At 34.3% G+C, this 24679-nt stretch overlaps 1 protein-coding gene across 1 annotated transcript in view; it reads right to left on the reverse strand.

The window, feature by feature from the left end:
• CNTLN (centlein) overlaps positions 1-24679 on the reverse strand; it is a 315816-nt gene that overhangs the window by 156168 nt on the left and 134969 nt on the right. Inside the window, exon 8 of the mRNA XM_061132229.1 lies at positions 22814-23008. Within this exon, the coding sequence (XP_060988212.1) occupies positions 22814-23008 (195 nt within the window). The remainder of the gene's footprint in view (positions 1-22813; positions 23009-24679) is intronic.

Here is a 24679-nt window from a genome sequence, read left to right on the forward strand (position 1 = left end):
AATTGCTGTGTCAAAGAATACATTGTGGGACAGGCTAACTGGTTATGGAACCAGGATATACCCTTTTTCATGTGTTCATTTAAAAAGCATTTCTCAAAGTCAAAATATCAATTACTGGCAAAGACATTAAGGATAAGAGCATAAGACACCAACTTTTCTTGTCTTCAAGGAGCTCACAGTTCAGAGGGGAGACAGACAAGGAAAACAATGAAGTTTAGTACCTGCTAATGCACAAAAAGGTATACATCTCAATCTTAAAAGAAAAGGTTCAAAAAAAGGTTTCAATAATTATCTTGGTACTAAGTCTAGAAGGTCTAGAAATAGTTAATGAACTAGACAATCAATAAACTGTGAAAATATCTGTGATAAATATTACATTGAGTTTATTTCCTATGTATATATCAAAGAGGTTATATTATATAAATAAATTATATGTATATAAATATATATAACATGTATATAATTTTAAACAAGTAAATAAATACACAAACTGATAGAACATTCACAATAAAACCAAGACTGAAAGCGAAAAACCTCACTAGTTTCCAGAGATGAAAAAGAAAATAATGAATCACCAAAGCTGTTTTTAGATTATAATAAAGCTTGCAAGGTTATGAGAAGTGGGTACTCTCATACACTGAAAAGAAAACTTGGCATAATCTTTCTGCAATGTAACTTAGCATGCATGGTATATATTCAAAATCCTGAGGTTCATTATCTTTGACATAGGGATTTTACTTTTAAGAATTTATCCTGCAGAAACAAGTGATGAGAATATAGATAGATGAATGAAAATGGTCATCATAGTATAAAATCAGTGGAAATAGAAAAAAAATACATTGAAATAAGTTAAGCGGCCCAGAGGAGGGAAATGTTTAGGTTAAAAAATGGCACATTCCTACATTAAACTATTAGGCAATCATAAAAATGTTTTCAAATGTTTGTGTTGTGCTCATCTGCTCAATCGTGTCCGACTCTTTGTGACCCCAAAGGTCTGTAGTCCTCCAAGCTCCTCTGTCCATGAGATTTTTCAGGCAAGAATACTGGAGTGGGTTGCCATGCCCTCCTCCAGGGTATCTTCCTGACCCAGGGATCAAACCCAGGTCTTGCACACTACAGGTGGATTCTTTACTGACTGAGCCACCAGGGAAGTCCATTCTCATGCTGCTGCTGCTAAGTCACATCAGTTGTGTCCAACTCTGTATGACCCCATAGACGGCAGCCCACCAGGCTCCCGTCACTGGGATTCTCCAGGCAAGAATACTGGAGTGGGCTGCCATTTCCTTCTCCAATGCATGAAAGTGAAAAGTGAAAGTGAAGTTGCTCAGTCATGTCCGACTCTTCACAACCCCATGGACTGTATAGCCTACCAGGCTCCTCCGTCCATGGGATTTTCCAGGCAAGAGTACTGGAGTGGGGTGCCAGTGCCTTCTCCCATTCTCATGCTAGTGATGAACTATTTTGAAAAAGAAAATATTAAAAACCAAGAAAGTGAAGCAGTAAGAAGGTTGTAGGGTTAAAGTCAAAATGACCAGGTAGATTTGGGAAAAAAACAAAACAAACCAAATATAGCTGAAAAGTTTATTGCAACCCCTCTATTCTCTATCTCATCTTTTACAATTAGACTCTCTCTTCTACGTGCACTCACCTCTTTCATATTCTCCATCATGCTGAATCTCTGTACTATATTCTCTATAATTTTGTCACGGTAATGGCCCAATTTTCCAATTCTTTTTTTTAGCTCAATAACTCATTGGATGAAAGTTATATTATTACCAAAACCAGATAAAGATAGTACAAAAAGTTATATAACAGATCAATTTCAGACATAAATAGAGATTTAAAAAACAAGTATTAATAAGACAAATAAAGCAATATATAAAATGTTAGAAATGCCCCAGGTATCAAAAGATAACAATTTGATAAAATTTATCACCATTTATAATATTAGTTTATCAGATTCTTTAATCTGATAAAAGGGTATCCATAAGAAACTTACAGCTAACTTCATAGCCCACAGCAAAATATTCCCTTTAAAATTAGGAACAAGATAAGGACACCCACTCAAACCACTTTACTTATATTGAACTTTTGTATGGTAAAATGTATAAATAAATAAATATTCAAAATACATATAAAATATATAAATAAATATATAAAATATATAAATAAATATCAATATAACAAATTAGGACTTTCAAGGAAAAAACAAACTGCCATCATTACAGACTATCTCCACAGAAAGCTCCGAGGATCTAGAAAAATTTTAGAATTATTAAGAGATTAGCAGGGTAGCTAGAAATAAGTTAAAGAAAATCAACTGCATTGCTATATACAGAAACAGAAAACCTAATAAAAATGCAAGTAGCTAAAACAACAACAAAAATGTGAGCTATTTAGAATCTAATAAAATACCTTAAATATTACATATCTAATAAAGGGATGTAAGACCTTAATGGGACTTCCTAGGTCGTCCAGTGGTTAAGAATCCACCTGCCAATGCAGGGGACACAAATGCGGTCCCTGGTCCAGGAAGATCCCACAAGTTGCAGATCAACTGAGCCCCTGCTCCACAACTATGGAGCCTGCACCCTGGAGCCCATGTGTCACAGCTACTGAGCCTACATGCCTAGAGCCTGTGCTCCACAATATGAGATGCCATCACAATGAGAAGGCATCACACTACAATGGGGAGTAGCCCCTGCACACCACAACTGGAGCAATAAAGACCCAGCTCAGTCTATAAAGCTACAATAATAAATACAATGTTGTTCTTTCAGAGATTTAAAAAAAAATCACCCAAGGCAAATTTGTTGTTCAGTTGCTAAGCTGTGTGCAACTCTCTGTGATCCCAAGGACTGCAGCACGTCCGGCTCCCCTGTCCTTCACTATCTCTTGGAGTTTGCTCCAATTCAAGTCCATTGAGCTGGTTATGCTATCTAAACATCTCACCTTCTGTCACACCCCTTCTCCTTTTGCCTTCACTCTTTCCCAGCATCAGGGTCTTTTCCAATGAGTTGGCTCTTTGCATCAGGTTGCCAAAGTATTGGAGCTTCAGCTTCAGCATCAGTCCTTCCAAAGAGTATTCAGAACTGATTTCCTTTAGGACTGATTTGTGTGATCTCCTTGCTGTTCAAGGGACTCTCAAGAGTCTTCTAGCCCCACAGTTTGAAAGCATCAATTCTTCAGTGCTCAACTTTCTTTACAGTCCAACTCTCACATCCATACATGACTACTGGAAAAGTCCATAGCTTTGACCATATGGACCTTTGCCGACAAAGTGATGTCTCTGCTTTTTAATACACTGTCTAGGTTTGTCATAGCTTTCCTTCCAAGAAGCAAGCAACTTTTAACTTCATGGCTGCAATCACCTTCCACAGAGATTCTGGAGCCCAAGAAAATAAATTCTGTCATTGCTTCCACTCTTCCCCTTCTATTTCCCAAGAAGTGATGGGACTGGATGCTATGATTTTAGTTTTTTGAATGTAGAGTTTCAAGCCAGCTTTTTCACTCTTCTCTTTTGCCCCCATGAAGAGGCTCTTTAGCTCCCCTTCATTTTCTGCCATTAGAGTGGTATCATCTGTATACCTGAGGTTGTTGATCTTTCTCCCAGCAGTCTTGGTTTCGGCCTGTGATACAGCCAGCCTGGCATTTCGCACGGTGTACTCTGCATACAAGTGAAACAAGCAGGGTGCCAATATACAGCCTTGTCATACTCCTCTCTCAGTTTTTAACCAGTCAGTTTTTCCATGTATGGTTCTAACTGCTGACCCACTTAAATATGAGCCCATATATACATGCAATGATAAATGTCATTGATTTTATGTAATACAGAAGCATATAATAACAAAAGATTAGTATCCAAAATAATTTCAAAAAAGAGATAAATATTCTATAGAAAAAATGGCAAAGAACACAAATAAGTATTTCACACAGTGTAAATATAGGAAGCTCGATCTCATTAGAAATCAAAGAAATACAAAATGAAATCAAATGAGATATGTTACTTTTTTTTAAGAATCTAAGCAAGAAATCTGTAACTAAGACAGCCATTCTGGCAAATAATTTGGCATTTTCTTGTAAGCTTGAATATTTACATTTCATGATTGGTGACTTCACCCTTAGCAATACATCCTAGAGAAAGTTTTGCATATGTGTGTCAGGAGACATGTACTACAAAGTTGATAGCAGCAGTGTGTAAACATTCCTATGGTTAAAAAAAAATTTAACGTTCATTGACAAAAAGTGTGGATAAATTGTAGTTTATTCATACAACAGACTGTTGCATAAAAAAGGAAAAAAATTATTGCTACACTCAAGAACAGTGAGTTATGTTACAAAAATAAAATTCAAGGAAAAAATCCAGTTGAAAAGCATGATACACCTAGACTATGATATGGCTAAAATTTAAATAAAAGCTGCAGAAATAATATATGATTTATAACCATTTATATTATTTAACAAAACATAGTTTCAGCAGGCAGGGATTAATCACACAAGTCCAAGGAAAGAAGTTAGATGGGATCAGAGAGTAGCATATAGGTAGCATCAAGGGTGTTGGTGATAGCTACTGGTGGGTACACAGACATTACCTTTATTCTTTGGTAGATTTCAAATATTTAGTAATAAATTTTTTTAAAAGAAAGTGAAGAGGTAGTGGACGGCAGCAGGGGAACTGAGCGCTCAGCCCACCAAGGCAGAATGGACTTTAAGGGAGAAACAGTCTTGGACCATGTGATGTTCTGGTTCAGCTGTGCTGACCAACAGGTGAAGACACGCTGATCCCCCTTCTCCCTCTGGGATCTGGCAGTAGTCATGTATGGATATGAGAGTTGGACTGTGAAGAAAGCTGAGCGCCGAAAAATTGATGCTTTTGAACTGTGGTGCTGGAGAAGATTCTTGAGAGTCCCTTGGACTGCAAGGAGATCCAACCAGTCCATCCAAAGGAGGTCAGTCCTGGGTGTTCATTGGAAGGACTGATGCTGAAGCTGAAACTCCAGTACTTTGGCCACCTCATGCGAACAGTTGATTCATTGGAAAAGACCCTGATGCTGGGAGGGATTGGGGGCACGAGGAGAAGGGGACGACAGAGGATGAGATGGCTGAATGACATCACCAACTCGATGGACATGAGTTTGAGTAAACTTCGAGAGCTGGTGAAGGACACAGAAACCTCGTGTGTTGCAGTCCTTGGGATATCAGAGAGACATGACTTAGTGACTGAACAACAAATATTATATTAGTTTCATTTATATGATATTATTTTCATTATATCTTAGTAGTAGTAGTAGTATTAAATTTATTACTCTTATTATTTTATATAGTTAAACTGAAAAGTTCAGCAAGGTATGTTAAAAGTCAAGTGAATGACATGTTTCAAAACAAAGAGCATATTTTATGTCAGATGAAGATCCTGGGCCTTTGGGAGACCTAACCTCTATTTTGTTCTTAGAAAATCCTTTTTTATATTACTGTGTTTCTGTTTGTCACTAAGTCATGTCCAACTATTTGCAACCCCATGGATTGTAGCCCACCAGACTCCTCTGTTCATGGAGTTCTCCAGGCAAGAAGACTGGAATGGGTTGCCATTCTCTTCTCTAGGGGATCTTTCTGACCCAGGGATTGAAACCTGGGTCTCCTATATTGCAGGCAGATTCTTTACTCACTGAGCCACCAGGGATATTACTGTATAGAACCAAATGGATGAGGCAAGAATTTGCAGCACATATACTAGACTGGAGCCTGTTCCAATAGTCCAGGTGGCATGGCGTGACGGTATACTGCAGTGAATGACAGTAACATGGCTATGAGAAGGAGGGTAATAAAAAGGATTGTAGACATATTTTAGCAAATAGTGAACATGTTGAATCAGCATGCACTGCTGTGCTTTTGAAGGAGAAAGAAGAGTGTCCCAAGATTTATGTTTCATTATATGTACCTTGATGTAAACAATTCTAGATATCAGAATAAATTATTTTGGGCATAGTGAAAAAAAAAAAAAAAGAAAGTGAAAACATAAGGTAAAACAACATACAAAAAGACAATTCTCTATCACCTAGGAAAAGAAGGAACAGAGTATCTGTGAAAAGAAATAAAAATTAACAAGCTTCTGGTTAAAATTCACAATCCTATGTTCTGCTGTTAGCCACATGGCGTGTATCTCATTCACAGATAAACAGAGTAATTTTAAGGCTTAGGTTTCTTTTTTGTCCTCTACTGCAATATATTCCTCCAAGGCAAGAAACAGTACTTCTGCATGGAAAAGATAAACAATCACTCTGAGATGAGAATAGGCAGTCATTCCATATTCAGCTAGTTTTAAGAGCAGGGTGCTAAGAAATCCAAAGGTCACAGGTTTCAATCCCATATGAACCAATTAGCTTTGTCCTTTTCTCTGGCAAAGACTGTCAGTTGGCTCACCAATAATTCAGATTATAAGTGAGATCAGGAAAAAGAGAAGATAAATCACCACCAATACAGAAAAAATATCCTGAAACATAAAAAGTGTTTTTAAAAGATGTAACATTGAACTGCTCTAAATGTCCATCATGCATTGCCTCCTATAATCTTCATAAAACTGCTATGAGGTAGGTACTATTTTAAATGTCATTCTTCAAATGGTAAAACTAAGACTTAGAAAAGTTAAATAAACTGTTCAGAGTAACATAGATAAGGGACCTAGATTTCAGAATTCAGGTTGCTACTTACTACTGTGTAAATGTGTGCATGCTTAGTCGCTCAGTCAACTCTTCGCAACCCCAAGGACTGTAGTCCACCAGGCACCTCTGTCCATGGGATTTTCCAGGTAAGAATACTGGAGTGGGTTGCCATTTCCTCCTCCAGCAGGTCTTCCCAATCCAGGAATTGAACCCACATCTCCTGCGATCTTCTGCATTGGCAGGTGGAGTCTTTACACTGAATTACCTGGGAAGTCCCCTAAAACCATGCACTGAAAAGTACTACTAAAACCATTTGAAAAAAATTAAGGATACAAAAAATGGGAAAATTTAAATACTATTTTTTTTTTCTCAACTGTACAATTCACTTAACCATTTAGTCTTTTCTTGATCAAAGGGTGATCCCTGGACCAGCTATAACAGGACTATCTTAGAATGTAAAAGACCCCAGTCCAGACCTACTATATCAGAAACTATTTTACAACAACACCCGACCCCTCCAACTCCAAGTGATTTTACCACTTACCTAGACTATTCTCAATATCCAAGATACACCACAACTTTGTCCCCTCTGGCAGACACTATGCTAATTCACTTCCAACAAAAAGTTAGAACCTCTTAAATTTCAAACTGACATATGCCACTTTTCTGAAAAGTCTGGCATTCCTCCTCCTCTCCATACACATGCTCCCTTACAAAACTTGTGTTTACAAAGCTTATGCTTTGTTCATGTTTCCATAATAACACATTTTATAATAACTATTTTCCTGTCTGCATACTCATTAATGAGATTCATAAACACAGACTGCCTTATTCATATTTGTATCCCTTCATACTAAATCTAGTACCAAGAATCCAGTAGGAGTTTAATAATTTTTAACTATATAATTGAATACTAAATGAATGAATAGATGGGAGGATGGATGGATGGATACAGAGGTGAGTCTAGATGGACTAAATCCTGAAGAAGAGTTACCGTACTGACATGAGAAAGGGTTTGTTACTAATTGAGAGACATTCTGAGTCATCTATTTCTCTCCATTCCTATTTCTCTACTTCAAGGCTCCCACTTCTCTATATATACCTTCAGGGTCCTCTTCCTTCCTGCTGGGAGAAATGCTAGAGTATTCCTTTTTGCCTCAGGAACTGGCAAAACTATTAGCTCAGATGATTAGACCTGAAAATCTTGAATTCATTTTTAATTCTTTCCTCCTTCTTAGTTCGTATATAAGCCATCTTCAATTCTTATAGGTTCTACCTCTGAATTATTTCCAAAATCAAACTATATCTCACAACCTGTTCTAAGTACTCACTGAGTTTCACCTGGACTATTACAACTGCCTCTTAAACTTGTCTCCCTGCTCCAAGTTTTGCTTTCCAATAGTCTCTTTTTTGCATTGTAGTCAGGGTGATCCCTTTAAAACACAAACTTAAGACTAACTACCCACCTGATTAAAACACTCCAATAGGTTCCATGTTGCTCTTCTACTTAAAACACACCACCTCACTCAGAGTAAAACCCATGCGCTTATGCAGGCCAAACAAGACCATAGAACACCTGAATCCCTCTCCGAGGTCACTTCTATCATCCACTTCCCCACAGCTCTCTTGGATCTAGCCACAATGGATGGCCTCCCTGCTAGGCAAACTCCTGCTTCATGAGCTTGGCATCTATTGATCCCTCCACTTAGAATGCTCTTCCTTCATATATCTAAATAATTCACTCCTTCTAGTTATATTCTCAGGAGTCACCTGATGAGCATAGCTTTCTCTTTAGTTCAGCTCAGTCGCTAGTCATGTCTGACTCTTTGTGACCCCATGAACTGCAGCATGCCAGGCCTCCCTGTCCATCACCAACTCCCAGAGTTTACTCAAACTCATGTTCATTGAATCGGTGATGCCATTCAACCATCTCATCCTCGTCGTCCCCTTCTTCTCTCGCCTTCAATCTTTCCCAGCATCAGGGTCTTTTCAAATGAGTCACCTCTTCGCATCAGGAGGCCAAAGCAGTGGAGCTTCAGCTTCAGCATCAGTCCTTCTAATGAACACCCAGGACTGATCTCCTTTAGGATGGACTGGTTGGATCTCCTTGCAGGCCAAGGGACTCTCAAGAGTCTTCTCCAACACCACAGTTCAAAAGCATCTATTCTTCAGCGCTCAGCTTTCTTTATAGTCCAACTCTCACATCCATACATGACTACCAGAAAAACCATAGCCTTGATTAGACAGACCTTTGTTGGCAAAGTAATGTCTGCTCTTTAATATGCTGTCTAGGTTGGTCATAACTTTTCTTCCAAGCTTTCTCTTACAATCATATATAAAAAAGCAACATCACTGTCAATCATGATGTGTTTCACACTGTATTATTTTTCTTCAGAATACTTATTACCATGTAACATATGTGTATTTGTTTGATGGTGGTGACTCTCTGACCTGAATGTATGCTCCATGAGTGCAAACATCTTATTTTGTCCCCTAAAGTTTCCTTATCACCAAGAACTGTCAGTGCTCAACATATGGTAGGATATCGGTAAATATTTGTAAAGTAAGTTTAGATATATCAATTAATAGAGAATTCTGATTAATAGTATGATTATTGCATTTGCAATAAAATTTTAAAGAAAATGTCCTTAATACATGAAAAATCAACTCTCATTTCAAAAATCTGATTTTTAAACATCTACACTGGTCTTTCAAATAATGGAAGAGTCACTATTCTATAGTTCTGTAAAATGTATATATTTTAAGGTCATTTCATTAACTACATAAAAATTCTTATTCAGAGAAACATGTTGAACAATATCTAATATCCATCCACTTCTCTTTCAAACTCGAATTATATAAGGGAGAGAAAAATTATTTTGAACTTTTTCTTTCACTGTCTCAGCCTGAATTTCTTCAAAGTTGAATACAAATACTATCTTGATAAATCCTGAAAACATTTATTTGACAGCTGTATCCATATACTATATGCCATTCTAACACCTAATATATATGAAAAATATATAAATATGCTTTTATATATACATATATATGCACAAGTTTAAGTATAATTAACAATATTGGTCTTAACCATCCCACTAAAGAATATAATGATCAAACTTAAGAAAACAACAAACTGCACTTTGTAATTAAATCAAAGCAGATTTAGGAAAGTCTAGGTCAGATTCTGAGAAATATCAACCAATATGAGAGACTAAAGGAACATATATACTCCCCATACATATAAAATACATCACATTACAATTCTAAAATGCAACTTATTTAAATTTATAGGTAAAATATTAATATTTATTGCAAAAGGACTAAATAAATCTCTTTGAAAAACCACTCTTATCAATAGTTATTATTTGTCATTTTTCTCTGTTAACAATCATAATTTCAAAGATAGGGTCCATATTCTAACCATTGCTTAGAATGAATCCATTCAAAACTATGCCAAAGAAAAAGGAAAAACATGTTTAACTAAACTTTAGGAGAAATATGACTGAGCTATATATAATACAAATCATAAGCTAAAATTTATGTATATAAACTTCATGGCTGAAATACTGTCATGTCCCTTGATATTAATACTCCAGCAAAGTAATCTTGTTAATAGTAGGAGTAACCTGTTACACAAGAACACATGTATTAAAAAGAAGTAACAGTTCTGGTGGTGTAAAAAAAGGTGACATAGGAGAACCTAGCTTCTCTGTCTCCCCATGAAGATCAACTACCGAACAGCTCTCCATGAGCAAAAACAGCTCTGGGATGTCACTAGGGTACATTTAGTAAGTTTTAGCAACACAGTGGAACAACAACAAAAAACAGAATAATTGCACAAGAAAAGAAAGAAAAGTTCATCTTGTCCACATATTCCATATCCTATGTTGGCATTATTCAGCACCAAGAAGGAACTTCCAAGCTGGAAAAATTTCCTCTCACCAGGAAAAGAAGAGACACATGAACAACCAGCTTCAATAGCCTCTCGGGTCATTACACTAAGTCCAACTTCAGTTTCAACCTACCCAGACCAGCAAAGCTGAGACATAATGAGCCAGCTAGTAACAAGGAAGAAACACAGAAGCTACTTTTAACAAATAGGCATCAGAGGGATGGATGGTTCACAGAGATCTGCTCTGCAGACAACCTTATCAGAGTTCACCACTGACGAAGCCAATGGCCACGATTCATCATGGATCCTTTCATATCTCATTAGTCTTTGTCCCACAGGTTTCTGAGTTAGCTGATGATAGCAGCCACCTCATTTGCACCACCGTCCCAAACTCATGCTGAAGCCAGGAACCACACTGAAGCTATCCAAGGTATCTGCAGCTACACAAGTATAAGACACCAGTTGCATAAACCACACTTTGCCCACATCAGAACCTTGAGCACAACAACAGCCATCTTGGGCTTTTCCCGCTGCATGAGTAAAAGTAGCCAGCCTAGGCCAATTAGTGCCATCTTCGCACTCCCTCTGCCCTATTCCAGGTCACCAGTATCTCTCCCTGAAAGAAGATTTAGGGACTCATATGGTGCACTAGCTTTGAGCTGCTGCCCATGGAATGCACCTCTCTATCGCTTAACTAGTGGCCAGCGAGGTTTGTATCCACGGGTTCAACAGGACTGCAGCAAACAAGAAACAGTTTTTTTTTTTTCCATCTCTTATTTTGAGATTTATTGAAGTATAACTGATTTACTAAAAAACTACACATGTTTGTGATATATATGTATATATATGTCTCTCGTTAACTTTGGATATAGGCATTCACCCCAATACCATCACCATAATCAAGTTAATAAACATATCTATCACCTTAAAAAATGTCCTTGTATTTCACATGTGTTTGCATATGTGTCTGTTTGTGTGTGGTAAGAACAAGAAACAGTTCTCAACTGGCTGTCCTTTGAGGGTTCAGTACAAAGGGAGCAGAAAAAAATGTCATTCTATCAGTCCTTCCCTGAAAGAGGTATCTTTGCATAATGTAAAAGCTGCTGGTTGACAGTCTGACTTTCAACCAGTGTGCATCTGGGTGCTGAGTGACATTCTCCCCTATGGGACATTGACAGATCTTGGCACACTCTCAACTACTGGGAGCTACTAAGAATGAAGAAGTGTGTTTGGACAATCACAAAAGTTTGAGAGATAATCAAGAGCTAAGGTCAAGTGGAAGGATAAGTTTCATCTTCTACATGATTTCACCTCTGTCAAGAAGAGGTGGCTATTTTATCAAATGCATGGAAACTAACATAAAGAGTCATAAAAAGTGAAAAGAACAAGAAAACAAAAAAATGAGGTGTATGTTCCAAACAAAAGGACAATATAAAACCCCAGAAACAGACTTTAGTGAAATGGAGATAAGTGATTTACCTGATAAAGACGTCAAAATAATGGCTATAAAGATGTTCAACAAAGAAAACAATGCATAAGCAAAGGAAAAATTTCAACAAAGAAATAAAAAATACAAGAACTTACCAAACACATCAGAGCTAAAGAATACAACTGAACTGAAAAATACAGTAGAGGGGGGCAATGGACAACTACATGAAGTAAAATAAAGGATCAGCAAACTCAGAGACAGGAAATCAGAGGAGCAAAAGGAAAAAAAAGGAATGAGAAAGAGTGAACATACCTTAAGGGACTTAAGAGACACCACTAAGTGGGACAACACTCACACTACAGGAACCCCAGAAAGAGAAAAGAGGGGGAAAAGGGAAGAAAGATTATTTTAAGACATAATGACTGAAAAATTTCCTAACTTGGGGAAGGAAACAGACATCCAAATTTACTTCAAATTTAAAGATACACATGGACTGAATGTGAAGGGATAGAAAAAGATAATTCCATGCAAATGGAAACAAAAATGTATAGGAAGAGCTATACTTTATATTAGACAAAATAGACTTGAAGCCAAAGCCTGGAAAAAGAGAAAAGGAAGGTCATCATACAATAATAAAGGGGTCAATCCAACACAAAGATATAACACTTATTAGTATTTATACACCCAACATAGAAGGACCTAAATATGCAAGGGAAATAATGATAGATTTGAAGGGAGAAATAGACACCAACAGAACAATAGTATGAGATTCAATATCCTACTTTCAACAATGAATATATCATCAGACAAAAAGTCAAAGGGAAACACTGAACTTAAATGATACATTAGACAAAAGGAACCTTATACATATGTACAGAAGGTTCCAGCCAATACATTAGACAAAAGGAACCTTATACATATGTACAGAAGGTTCCAGCCAAAAGCATAAGAAAACATATTCTTCTTAAGGACATGTGTAATATTCTCCAGGATAGATTCTATGTTAGGCCATAAAACAAGTCTTGATGAATTTTATAAGACTGAAATCATATTAAGCATCCTTTTCAATTGTAATGGTATAAAACAAGAAATTCTAAACAAAAAACTGGAAAATTAAAAAATATGTGGAGATTAAACATGATACTGAGCAGCCAATGATTAAAAAAGAAATCAAAATAAAAATTTTAAAATATCTTGAGACAAACACAAAAGGAAAGACAGTATACAAAAATGTATGGGATGCAGCAAAAGCAATCTTAAGGAAGTTCATAATGATAAACACCTATATTAAGAAAAAACAGCTCTAAAGAACATTCTAACTTTATATCTCAAAGAATAGAAAAAAAGAACAACCTAAGCCCAAAGTTAGTGGAATGAAGAAAGAAAGATCAAAACAGAAACAAATGAAATAGAGATTTAAAGGACAACTAAGAAGATCAGTGAAACAAACAGCTGTTTCTTAAAAAACATAAACCAATTCATAAAACTTTGCTAGACTTAACAAGAAAAAAAGAGAACTCAAATAAGAAAATTAGAAGTGAAAGACAAGATGTTACAACTGACACCACAGAATACAAAGGATCATGAGAGAACACTTTGAACAATTTATACAGCAAAGAAAAAAAGGATAACTCAGAAGGAACAGATAAATTCCTAGAAATATACAACTCTCCATGACTGAATTATGAAGAAATGGAACCTAAGAAAAACTTACAGAAATAGAGAACTGATAGGTAGTTGCCAGAGACTGGTGGCAGGGGCTGGGGATAAAGTGTGAGGTGATTAAAAAGTACAAACTTCAAATTCTAAGATAAATAAGTAATAAGGATACAACATACAGCATGGTGACTATAGTTATCAACATCCTATGTTTGTAAGTTGCTTAAGAGAGACTTTTTTTTTAACACCAAAAACATTTTGTATTGGGATAGAACTAATTAACAATGTTGTTATAATATCAGATGAAGGATTTTCATAAAAAAAAAATAAATTGTAACTGAGTGAGGTCACAGACGTTAACTACACTTACTGTGGCAAACATTTTGACGTGAAATCAGTATGTTGTACACTTTGAACTAATACAATGTTATGTTATTTACATCTCAACGTGGAGAGGAAATTAAAATAAATAAAATCAGACAAAACAGACTTTGGACAAAAATTATCACTATAGATAAAGATGACATTTAAAAATAATATAATAAGATATTCTAATATATGAAGATATAAGATATTCCAATATATTCTAAATATAAGAAGAGATTGCAGTTATAAATATATATGCACTTAAAAGCAGAGCCCCAAATTGTGTCAAGCAAAAATGAACAGAACTGAAGAAAGAAATAGACAAATAATAAAGGGTAGAACAACTAGACAGAAGATAAGCAAGAAACTGCAAGACTTGAAAAACACTGCAAGTCAAATAGATCTCACAGATAATTAGGACACTTCGTCCAACAAAAATAGGATATACATTCTGTTCAAGAATTTAATAGATGAATACAACATCAGACTACCCATAACAGAGGAGAGAATGAATGAACTGAAGAAAGTTCAAGGTTGATGCAAAGAGAAAAAAAAAAAACCTTTGAAGATATTAAAGAGTCCTCAAAGATACAGAGCACATAACGGAATGGTCTAATATGAAACTGAAATCGCACAAGAACTGGAAAGAAAGAATATGTAGATGTCACATTTGAAGAGATATTTAGCAAGAATTTTCCAAGAATTCAAAAAGCCCTATAAAGGAAGAAAAAACTTTATAAACTTGAAAGCACAAAAAAATCAAAAACACCAGCACACATATTAAAACCACTGAAAACCAAAAACAGAGAAAACATGAAAAGGTAATCAGAGAATTGGAGTAGGAAACGGCAACCCACTCCAGCATTCTCGCCTGGGAAATCCCATGGACAGAGAGGAGCCTGGTGGGCTACAGTCCATGGAGTAACAAAAGAGTCAAACACAACTTAGCAACTAAACAAAAACAACATTCAGAGAATGGATACATTACTTTCAAAGGAGAGAGAGCTGCCTTTTCAACTCAAAATATGGAAGGAAGAAGACAAGGAGTATCAACTTTAAAACAAAGAAAAAAAATTCTACAATTCTCAGTCAGTCAGTCAGTCCAGTCGCTCAGTCACGTCCGACTCTTTGCGACCCCAAGAATCGCAGCACGCCAGGCCTCCCTGTCCATCACCAACTCCTGGAGTTTACTCAAACTCATGCCCATCGAGTCGGTGATGCCATCCAGCCATCTCATCCTCTGTCTAACCCTTCTCCTCCTGCCCCCAATCCCTCCCAGCTGAAAATACCAGTCAGAAATGAAGGCAAAAAGGCATTCTCTAATAAATATAAAACGAGGGAATTCCCTGTCAGCAGATCGTCACTTAAAAAAAAAAAAAGTAACTTAAAAAATGCTTAAGGCAAAAGATCCTAGGGGGAAACACAGAATTGTAGAAAAGAATGAAGAGCTTCCAAAGGGATAAAAATTTTCAGTGAATACTGATTTTTTAAATAATAATGTCTTGTAGAATAAGAATATATGTAGGATTAAAATATAAGATAACAACAGCAAAAATAGGAGAGACAAAGGAGTCAGAATGTATGAAGTTCCTTGCATTGTGTGAAAAATTAAATACACCCTTCAGTAAGTTAAGTAAGTTAGTTAAAATACACTCTAAAAAGTGAGTGACTGGGAAGTTCCATTTACAGTAACAGCTGAGTAGATTTCTATCAGCTTAAATCTCCTGCATGAAACTATTTCAACTCCGAGCAAAATATAACAACTACCTGAAGGTAACAGAATGATCAAATACAGGAAGAATCTGGACAAGAACTGATACTGGAAAAATAGAATATTCTGAGTAAGTTTCCTATTTTTGTGAATTTTTATCCAAGAGAGGCTCATACCAGACATGATATGGGGAGGCTAAAATTTCAATAGTAACTTTCAGTTTTACTGCCTTGAAGAAGCTCAGGACAAAGTTTGAGTCTACCACTGTAGCTAGAAAGAAGGGAAATTGTAGAAGGGTGACAGTCAAAACTATGACTGATACCTGAGGTATTGACAAATGGCAAAGACTCTAAGCAATCCAGATAAGATTAAAAGAATTTAAAAGCAATTTAACTGTTTCCATCTGAAGGAAATCAGGGCTTGGCGCTTAACTTATTTAAATTCTGAGAGACAGAGAGGAAGGGAGGCAGCTGGAGGGAAGAAAGTTCAGAACTTATGAGTACTGTAACATGTCAGAAAGCAGAGTTTCTATAAAATATGTTACTATATACATTAAATAATCCAAAATTGTTAGACACAGACAAAATATTAATATATGACCTGTATTTAAAGCAAAGGAAAATCACCAAGTAATTAAATCCAAGAAGACCCAAAAGATATGATTAAAAATAAAGATTTTAAAGAATCTACTTTAACTATTATAATAGGGACCAGAAGAAAAAAAAGTGTGCTTGTAAGATTAAATAGGAAAACTTCACAGACACATATTATAATATAGTAACGAATCAAATGAAAATTCTAGAACTGAAATGTACAATATTTATAGAATAATTCACAGAAAAGACCTATAGAAAAATTGGAGATAACAGAAATGTAGTTAACTTGAATAAAAATTAATATAAATTAACTAAAGAACAAAGATTGGAAGATTTTAAAAAATGAAGAGAGACTCATCAGTCTTTGGGGTAATGTTGAAAAGTCTTACATAAGTAAAATGGGAATATTCAAAAGGAAAAGAGAGAAGTCATAAAAATGTTTGACAAAATAATGTCAAAAATTTCCCCAGTTCAGTAAAAAAAAAAAAAAATGTATTATTTACAGAAATCAAGAAGTTCATCAAATTGCAAGAAGGATGACCACAATGAAAATCATACTTGGGAACAACGGAGTTAAAATGCTTAATACCAAAGGTTAAATATTGAGAGGAAAAAAATCCAGACAAAACTGACACATAACATTTAACTGTTGGTAACAAGGGAAGAAATTCCCAGTTTCATTGTCAGAAACACTGGAGTCCAGAATACAGAAAAGTGACATTTTAAAACTACTTTTAAAAATATATATAAACAGTCAATTAACCCAGAAAAATGGGAAGGAAATAGGAAAAGAGGAACCAACAAACAGGACAAATGGGATACAAATGGTAGATGGTACACCTAAACACAACCATATAAATAATCATATTAAATTTCAATGCATTAACATTGCGATGAACAAGAAATTGCTAGAATGAATAGAAACAGGATCTAACTATGTAAACTTTAAATATTAAGACACCTATGGATGGAAATTTACAGAATGGGAAAAGGTATAAAGTGAAAGTGAAATGGCTCAGTCCTGTCTGACTCTGTGACCCCATGGACTGCAGACTCTGTCCATGGGAAAAGATATACTACCATGGAAAATGTAACCATTAAAGACACTGATTGATTAAATTAACATCATAAAATCTGATTTCAAGTCAACAGAGTATTATTATAGTTAAAAGTAACATTTTACAATAGCAAAGGGCTTAATTAATTCGAAAGACATGACAATTGTAAATACGTATGCCCCTAGTAAAACAGCTTCAAAATACATGAAGCAAATGTTGACAAAATTAAAGATTTTGTAAAGATTTTGTAAAGAAACTGTAAGATTTTCTCTCAGCAACTGACAGAAAAGCTGATTTAAAACCTAAGGATAAAAATCACTAAGTACATAAGATCTCAACACTACCAACCACAATGACATAATTAATACTGATATTTAAGGGAAACTCAAGCCAATAGCTGCAAATCACGTATTATTTTCAGGTATCAACAGTATGTTCATCAAAACTATATGCTGGTACATACAACAATTCTCAATAAATTTCCAAATACAATAATACTATAGAGTACTATCTCTGACCATAATAGAAGTGTATTTGAAGTGAATAAAAATAAGATATACAAGGAGAAAAACACATTATTTCAAAAGTAAAAAATATATCTCCTAATAACTAAAGGGGCAAAAAGAAAATCACAAGGGAAACTAGAAACATTTCACTGAACATTTGTTTGTAAAACTGACAAGCTAATACTAAGAGCAAGGATATACAGAGCATTCTTTAAAAAGAACAAAGTGACTTACCCTACATTAGACATATATTAGTGGGTATTTTCTGGACTCTGTTCTATCAATTATTTTGTCAATCTTCATGTGAACACCACACCCACCATCTTGATTTTTTAGCTTGATAAATATGTCTCAAAATTGGGTAGTATAAGTCCAACTTTATTTTTTTATTATACTTGATTTTGTTCTTTTAGTTCCTTTGCATTTCCTTATAAATTCTATTCTTGGGTTGTACTTATATAGAACATACAGCTTCTTGGAATTTTTATTGTGATTACATAATAGATCAATTTGGGGGAGAACTGATAGCTGTCCACTTATATATGTCTTATAATTTCACTCTGGTATTTTTGTACTTTTCACTGTACAGGTCTGGAGCACATTTTGTCAAATTCATCCTTAATTATTACACAGGCTTTGATGTTATTATAAACGGTCTTCTTAAATTTCAATTTCTAATTATATGTCTCTAATATTTAGATATAATATTGAGTTTTGTAAATTGATGTTATATCTTGGAACACTGCTAAATTTACTTACTATTTCTAGGAGCTTCATCATAGACTCAGTAGGCTTTCTATACGGATGCTCAGGTTCTGTGAATAAAAAGAGTTTTACTTCCTTATTTCTAATTAGTATGATTTTATTTGTTTCTTGCCTTATTGTACTAGTTAGAATCTCCAGTGTAATGTTGAATATAATTGACTTGTTCCTTATGTAAGAAGGAAAGCATTCAGTATTTAATAAGAAAGAAATAGTCTTATACAAACTCTTCTAGTAAAGTGAAAAAGAGAACACTGTAATTCACATTAGGACACCAGCATCACCTTAATATCAAAATCTAACATGAAACATTCAAGAAAGGAAAAGCCCAATATCCCTCATAAATACAGATGCAAGAATCCTAACAAAAATATTAGCAAATTGAATCCGGCAATATGAAAATAATAAAACATTACAATGAAGTTGGGTTTATTTCAAAAGTACAAAACTGAATTAATAATTGAAAAACAATAAATGTAATTAACCACCTAACAGAATACATAAGAAAAGCCTTAGCATCACTGTAAAGATGCACTGTAACACATGTATTCTATTGTTCACTGCAGCACTATTTACTACAGCTAGAACATGAAAGTAACCTAGATGTCCATCAACAGATGAATGGATAAAGAAGCTGTGGTACATATACACAATGGGATATTACTCAGTCATAAAAAGGAACGCATTTGAGTCAGTTCTAATGAGGTGGATGAACCTAGAACCTATTATACAGAGTAAAGTGAGTCAGAAAGAGAAAGATAAATACTGTACTCTAACACATATATATGCAATCAAGAAAAACGGTACTGATGAATTTATTTATAGGGCAACAATGGAGAAACAGACATACAGAACAGACTTATGGACATGGGGAAGTGGGGGAGGGGAGGGTGAGATGTATGGCAAGAGTAACATGGAGACTTACATCACCATATGTAAAATGGATAGCCAACAGGAATTTGCTGAATGGCTCAGGAAACTCAAACAGGGGCTCTATATCAGCCTAGAGGGCTGGGATGGGGAGGGAGACGGGAGGGAGGTTCGAAACGGAGGGGAAATATGTATACCTATGGCTGATTCATGTTGAGGTTTGACAGAAAACAGCAAAATTCTGTAAAGCAATTATCCTTCAATAAAAAATAAATTAATTTTAAAAAAAAGATGCACTCTATACAATCAATACCTGTTCATGAAAAGCTTTCATTAAACCATGAAAGACAGGAACTTCCTAATGTGATAAAGGATATTTACAAAAAACCCACAGCATATAGAGTGTTTAAAGGTGAAATACTATTAAGTTTCAAAAATAAGCAAAACTAGACCAATGATGATAGCAGTAAAAACAGTGGTTATGTTGTAGGGGTTGCTACTTATTATGAACATTATGGAGGTTTATTGAATATTGGTAATATTCTATTTCTTGATCTGAATAGTATTATGTGGATGTGTTCAATTTGTGAAATGTCATTGAGTTATACACTTAAGGTTTGTACTTTACTATTTGTATATTACCCTTAAATAAAACTGTTTACAAAAAATCTCAACAGTGTTTTCACGAAACTATAAACTAACCTTAAAGATATATTTAAGTGCTAAGTGCCAACATGGCCAAGACACTTGAAAGAACAGTAAGAAAGTAGATCTATCAAATATAAAGACTTACTATGAAGTTATGCTAATTAAGATGACGTAGCATTGTCTAAGAATACAGAGAAAACAGTCTAGAAAGAAAGTCTAAATAAAATAAAATAAAATATTCAATGAAATTAAATAAAATATAGGATATATGATAGAGGTAGCCCAACACTACACAGGAAAAAAGGGGATCATCCAGTGGGTTGATCCACTATTACTTGGGGAAAAATAAATAAATAAAATGCATCCTTACCTTAAACTATAACATGAAACACAATTCCAAATGATTTATAAATTAAATGACATAAGCAAAGCTTTAAAACTTTTTGAAGAAAACAGAGATACAAATATCTCTGTATTTGGAATAGGAAAAGATTTCTTAAATGAGCACTAACAATAAAATATTACTTTTTCTAAATTAAAATTGAGAATTTCTGTTCATGTATGACATGTTAAAGAAAATTAAAAGACAAGGTACACACTAAGAGAAGATAGTTGCCACACATTTAACCTAGTGGAGATTAATATCAAAAAGATTAAAAGAATATTTAAATATCAGTAAGAAAAAACCCAATAGAAGAATGGATAAAGGACAGAAATAGACACTTTGCAGAAGAGGGCACTCACTTGGCTAGTAATCACAAAAATATGCTTTATCACTGATAAATATATGATGATAAAAATAATATTATTTTATATGAATTCAGCAGCTGTCAACAAACTATTTCTGACAATACCAAGTGGTGAGGATGAAAATCAACCAAATACATTATTGGTACAAGTAAAATGGATGAAAAACACTTTGAAAAATAAGTGACCAGTATTTTGTGAAAGTAACATTTTCATACCCTAAACCTAGAATTTATATTCTGAGATATTTATTTCACAAAAATTCTGCATGTGTATGCTAAGAATCACGTACAAAAATGTCAACTGAAGCATTATTCATAATAGCAAAAAACTGGAAATAACCCTAATACTCATCTACAAACGAATGGCTAAGTAGTTATGATATAATCACAGAAAGTATTTTATAGAAGTAAAAATAAATGAACAGTTATACTAAGCATCATAGATGAATCTTAATATAGTGATAAGTAAAAATTGCCAAAACCCAATAAACAGCACAATTTAATACATTTTTATAAATGGCAAAACAGCCATATGCTACTTCCTCATAAAATTTTATGGAATAAAACTTTATAAAAAATAATCCAAATGATAAATAGTTCAGTAGTTACCTCTGGTGAGAGAATCAGGGTACCAGTAAAGCGTGAAGGATACAAGTAGATATAAGCTATCAGTAATTTCCTACCCTTGGATTAGTTGGTGGGACCAAGGGTAATAAAAAAAGTGACAATTAGATAAATTTAATAAATTAAAATAAATAAACCTCATGTAACATAATACTGTGTCATGATACAAATTTTATGACTGATCGAATTCTGTGCACCTGATGTCCAAAAAATAAAATATAATACAATACAAATTTAAAAAACGGCTTGTTAGCTAGACAAAATATGCTGGGTTGAAAAACTATTGTTAAAGGATCACCAATAAACTTTAAGCTTCCAATTATATAATTGTGTTAATTTCATTTCTTTAAATTCTAAAATTAAAAGAAATGCCGAGTGCATTAAATAAACTAACAGGAGTAAGATTTTTTAATAATACGTATTTAGAGCTGAAAGTTACCTTGAAAATTATCTGAAAGAGGTACTTCTGGATATTTTCTATATGACAAGCTCTGTGTTTGACATGCATTATCTCATTAATCCTCACAAAACTCTATGACAAAGCATTAATATCAATATTTTATCTGCAAAAAAACTTTGGCTAAAAGGGTTAAGAAATGTGTTCAAGTTCACAAAACTCACAGGCAGAGCTACAATTTGATCCCAGGTTTATTTGAATCCTAAACCTGCTTATTTATCTGTACATTTGTACTACCTCACTTCATTGGACAGGAAATAGGTAGAAAAGTCAACTGATCTGCCCAAAATCATATATCAAGGTACTGACAGAATTGAGATTAAATGGTATTAACTCACTGGGAAGATCCTCTGGAGAAGGGAAAGGCTACCCACTCCAGTATTCTGGCCTGCAGAATTCCATGGACTGTATAGTCTATGGGGTTGCAAAGAGTTGGACACAACTGAGCAACTTTCACAGTACTCACTCACTCACCACACACCAGGAATTATGGCAAGTACTTCTATGAGACTTCCGGATTTTCATTCCCTTACCTCATTGAATAAAAAGTATCCAAATGGGCATGACCTATTAATTTCCTTTTCATTATCATATATCAGCCAAATGTTTCAACCCAGTAACTCTACCAGATACACCCTGTATTTCTACATGAATCCACACCATATAAAATACTCATTTCTACAGTGTACGATAAAAGCACAATGTAAATCTGCCACATATGCATTCTAACATATGCAAATTTATTTAACTTTTGTGTTTCAATTGTAGTAAATACTTTAATATGATATTATACTGAAAAAACATTTTTAGAAAATGTCTCTCACCTGTTCTGAGCGGTCTGAATCACATTCTCGAGATAAAGGACAGAGTGCTTCTTGTGATTGCTGAAGCTTTTCTTTTAATTTAGCATTTTCTTGCTCTTTTTGAAATAGCTGATCCTGAAGAGTAACAACACTTTGTCGGAGCATAGCTTCACTTGATTTTGTGGTTTCAAAACAAATATGTAATTCATTGTAAAGCTGTTTTAAAAAAAATCCAAATTTATAAATAATCAATAAATACATCTATATATATACAAACATATTCATACATGTCTATATACAACATACTCCTTGCCCTCAAGTTAATAGTCTAAGAGGAAAAGCAATGTATAAACAAATAGGAAACCAAATGATATACCCACATGCCAATATTAAACTCCAACTGATGTTAAAAAGACAGTATATTTTACTAGCCAGTTGTAATAATAGGCATGCAAACATTTTAATCTAGCTATATTAATCTTCATGACAAAGAATGGAATTAAACTGAGCCATAATGATATCACAGAAACTGAATGAAAACAAGTCATTTTAAAGATAGAATAAATGCTAAAAAAAAAAAATTATGTCCAGTGATGGGAAGGAACAGAAAAGGAACATAAGTTATACTAGCCTAACTGGACTCAAAATATACATTTGAGAGAAAAAAAAATAAACTTTCATTGAGAGTTCATTAAAGTTGACTGATATATTCCCATTTAGTAAAACTAGCATCTACTGCTAAAGTAGAGGAGGAGCAGTAGAAGGAATAGTGGGAGACAAAGCCAGCCAATGAGATTGCAGATGGAATGCACAGACTCTTGAATGCCAGATTAAGGAAGATGGATTTGTTCCTGTAGAAAACAGAAAATCACTGAAGACCTTGATCAGAGTGATAAAAATAGAATCAGTGTTCCAAAGTGATAACAGATAGTTTTAAAATTTTTTAATTCAAGGCAACATGAATTAAATAAATTTATATTGAGGGTTTCTTAAGACTGTGAGACAATATAAGGTATATACCTGGTGGCAAAGAGTCATACATGGTAAACAATGGTATTCCTCCAATACATACGAACTTACTTGGTGATGAAAATCCTAACTTAATAATTGTGATTTAATGATATATAATTCAATTTGTAGTAGCTGATTCTGACTTTTTCAAAATCTGTGTGTGTGTATATACACACACATATATACATATTTGTTGATGACACTGGGAATGTGACCCAAGAATTATATCTGCTTTAAAATAAAAAAAAATAGGGCTAATAGTGAGTCAATGCGGTTATAACAAAAGCAAAACCCCCAAAAACAGAATTTCAAAATTATGTTAATACAATAGGTTTTTAGGTTTGCTTATCCAGTTGAAGACAGGCAGAATCTTAGACTAGTTGGCCTTGCTTCATGTGAAGAAATTTAACTACAGAAAAGTCGGCAGAATATTTTGTTTGTATGCAATAGTTTACTTTTTTAAGTTTAAAAGAAACATTTGTGAAATCTTTTTTTAAATGCTTTTCTTCAGATATGTACTTTGTCATAAAAATAAGACCCTCTAAATCACTCCTCTGATATACAATTAGTTCAATATACTTTTTATTTTCTGTAAAGATTATACTTCTATATCAATAAAAATACTTTAAACAACCCATTTCACATTACAGTCAGTCTAAAATAATTTTTATAAAGAAAGGGTTGTCTTTATGATTTACAAAGTATTGCGGGATAGAAATTTGTACTTTCACTCCCAATTACCTTTATATCAGGGAATATGTCCAATGTCCTTTCCACAGTTGATACCACCGGATATTCTAGAAGGGAAGAAAGAGTAGGAACCTGACAGCTTCGTGGAATGATGGAGGGATTAGATTGGGCCTTACTGTGACCTAC

The sequence above is a fragment of the Dama dama genome, chromosome 29 (genome assembly GCF_033118175.1).
Source record: "Dama dama isolate Ldn47 chromosome 29, ASM3311817v1, whole genome shotgun sequence".
Classification (NCBI taxonomy): domain Eukaryota; kingdom Metazoa; phylum Chordata; class Mammalia; order Artiodactyla; family Cervidae; genus Dama; species Dama dama.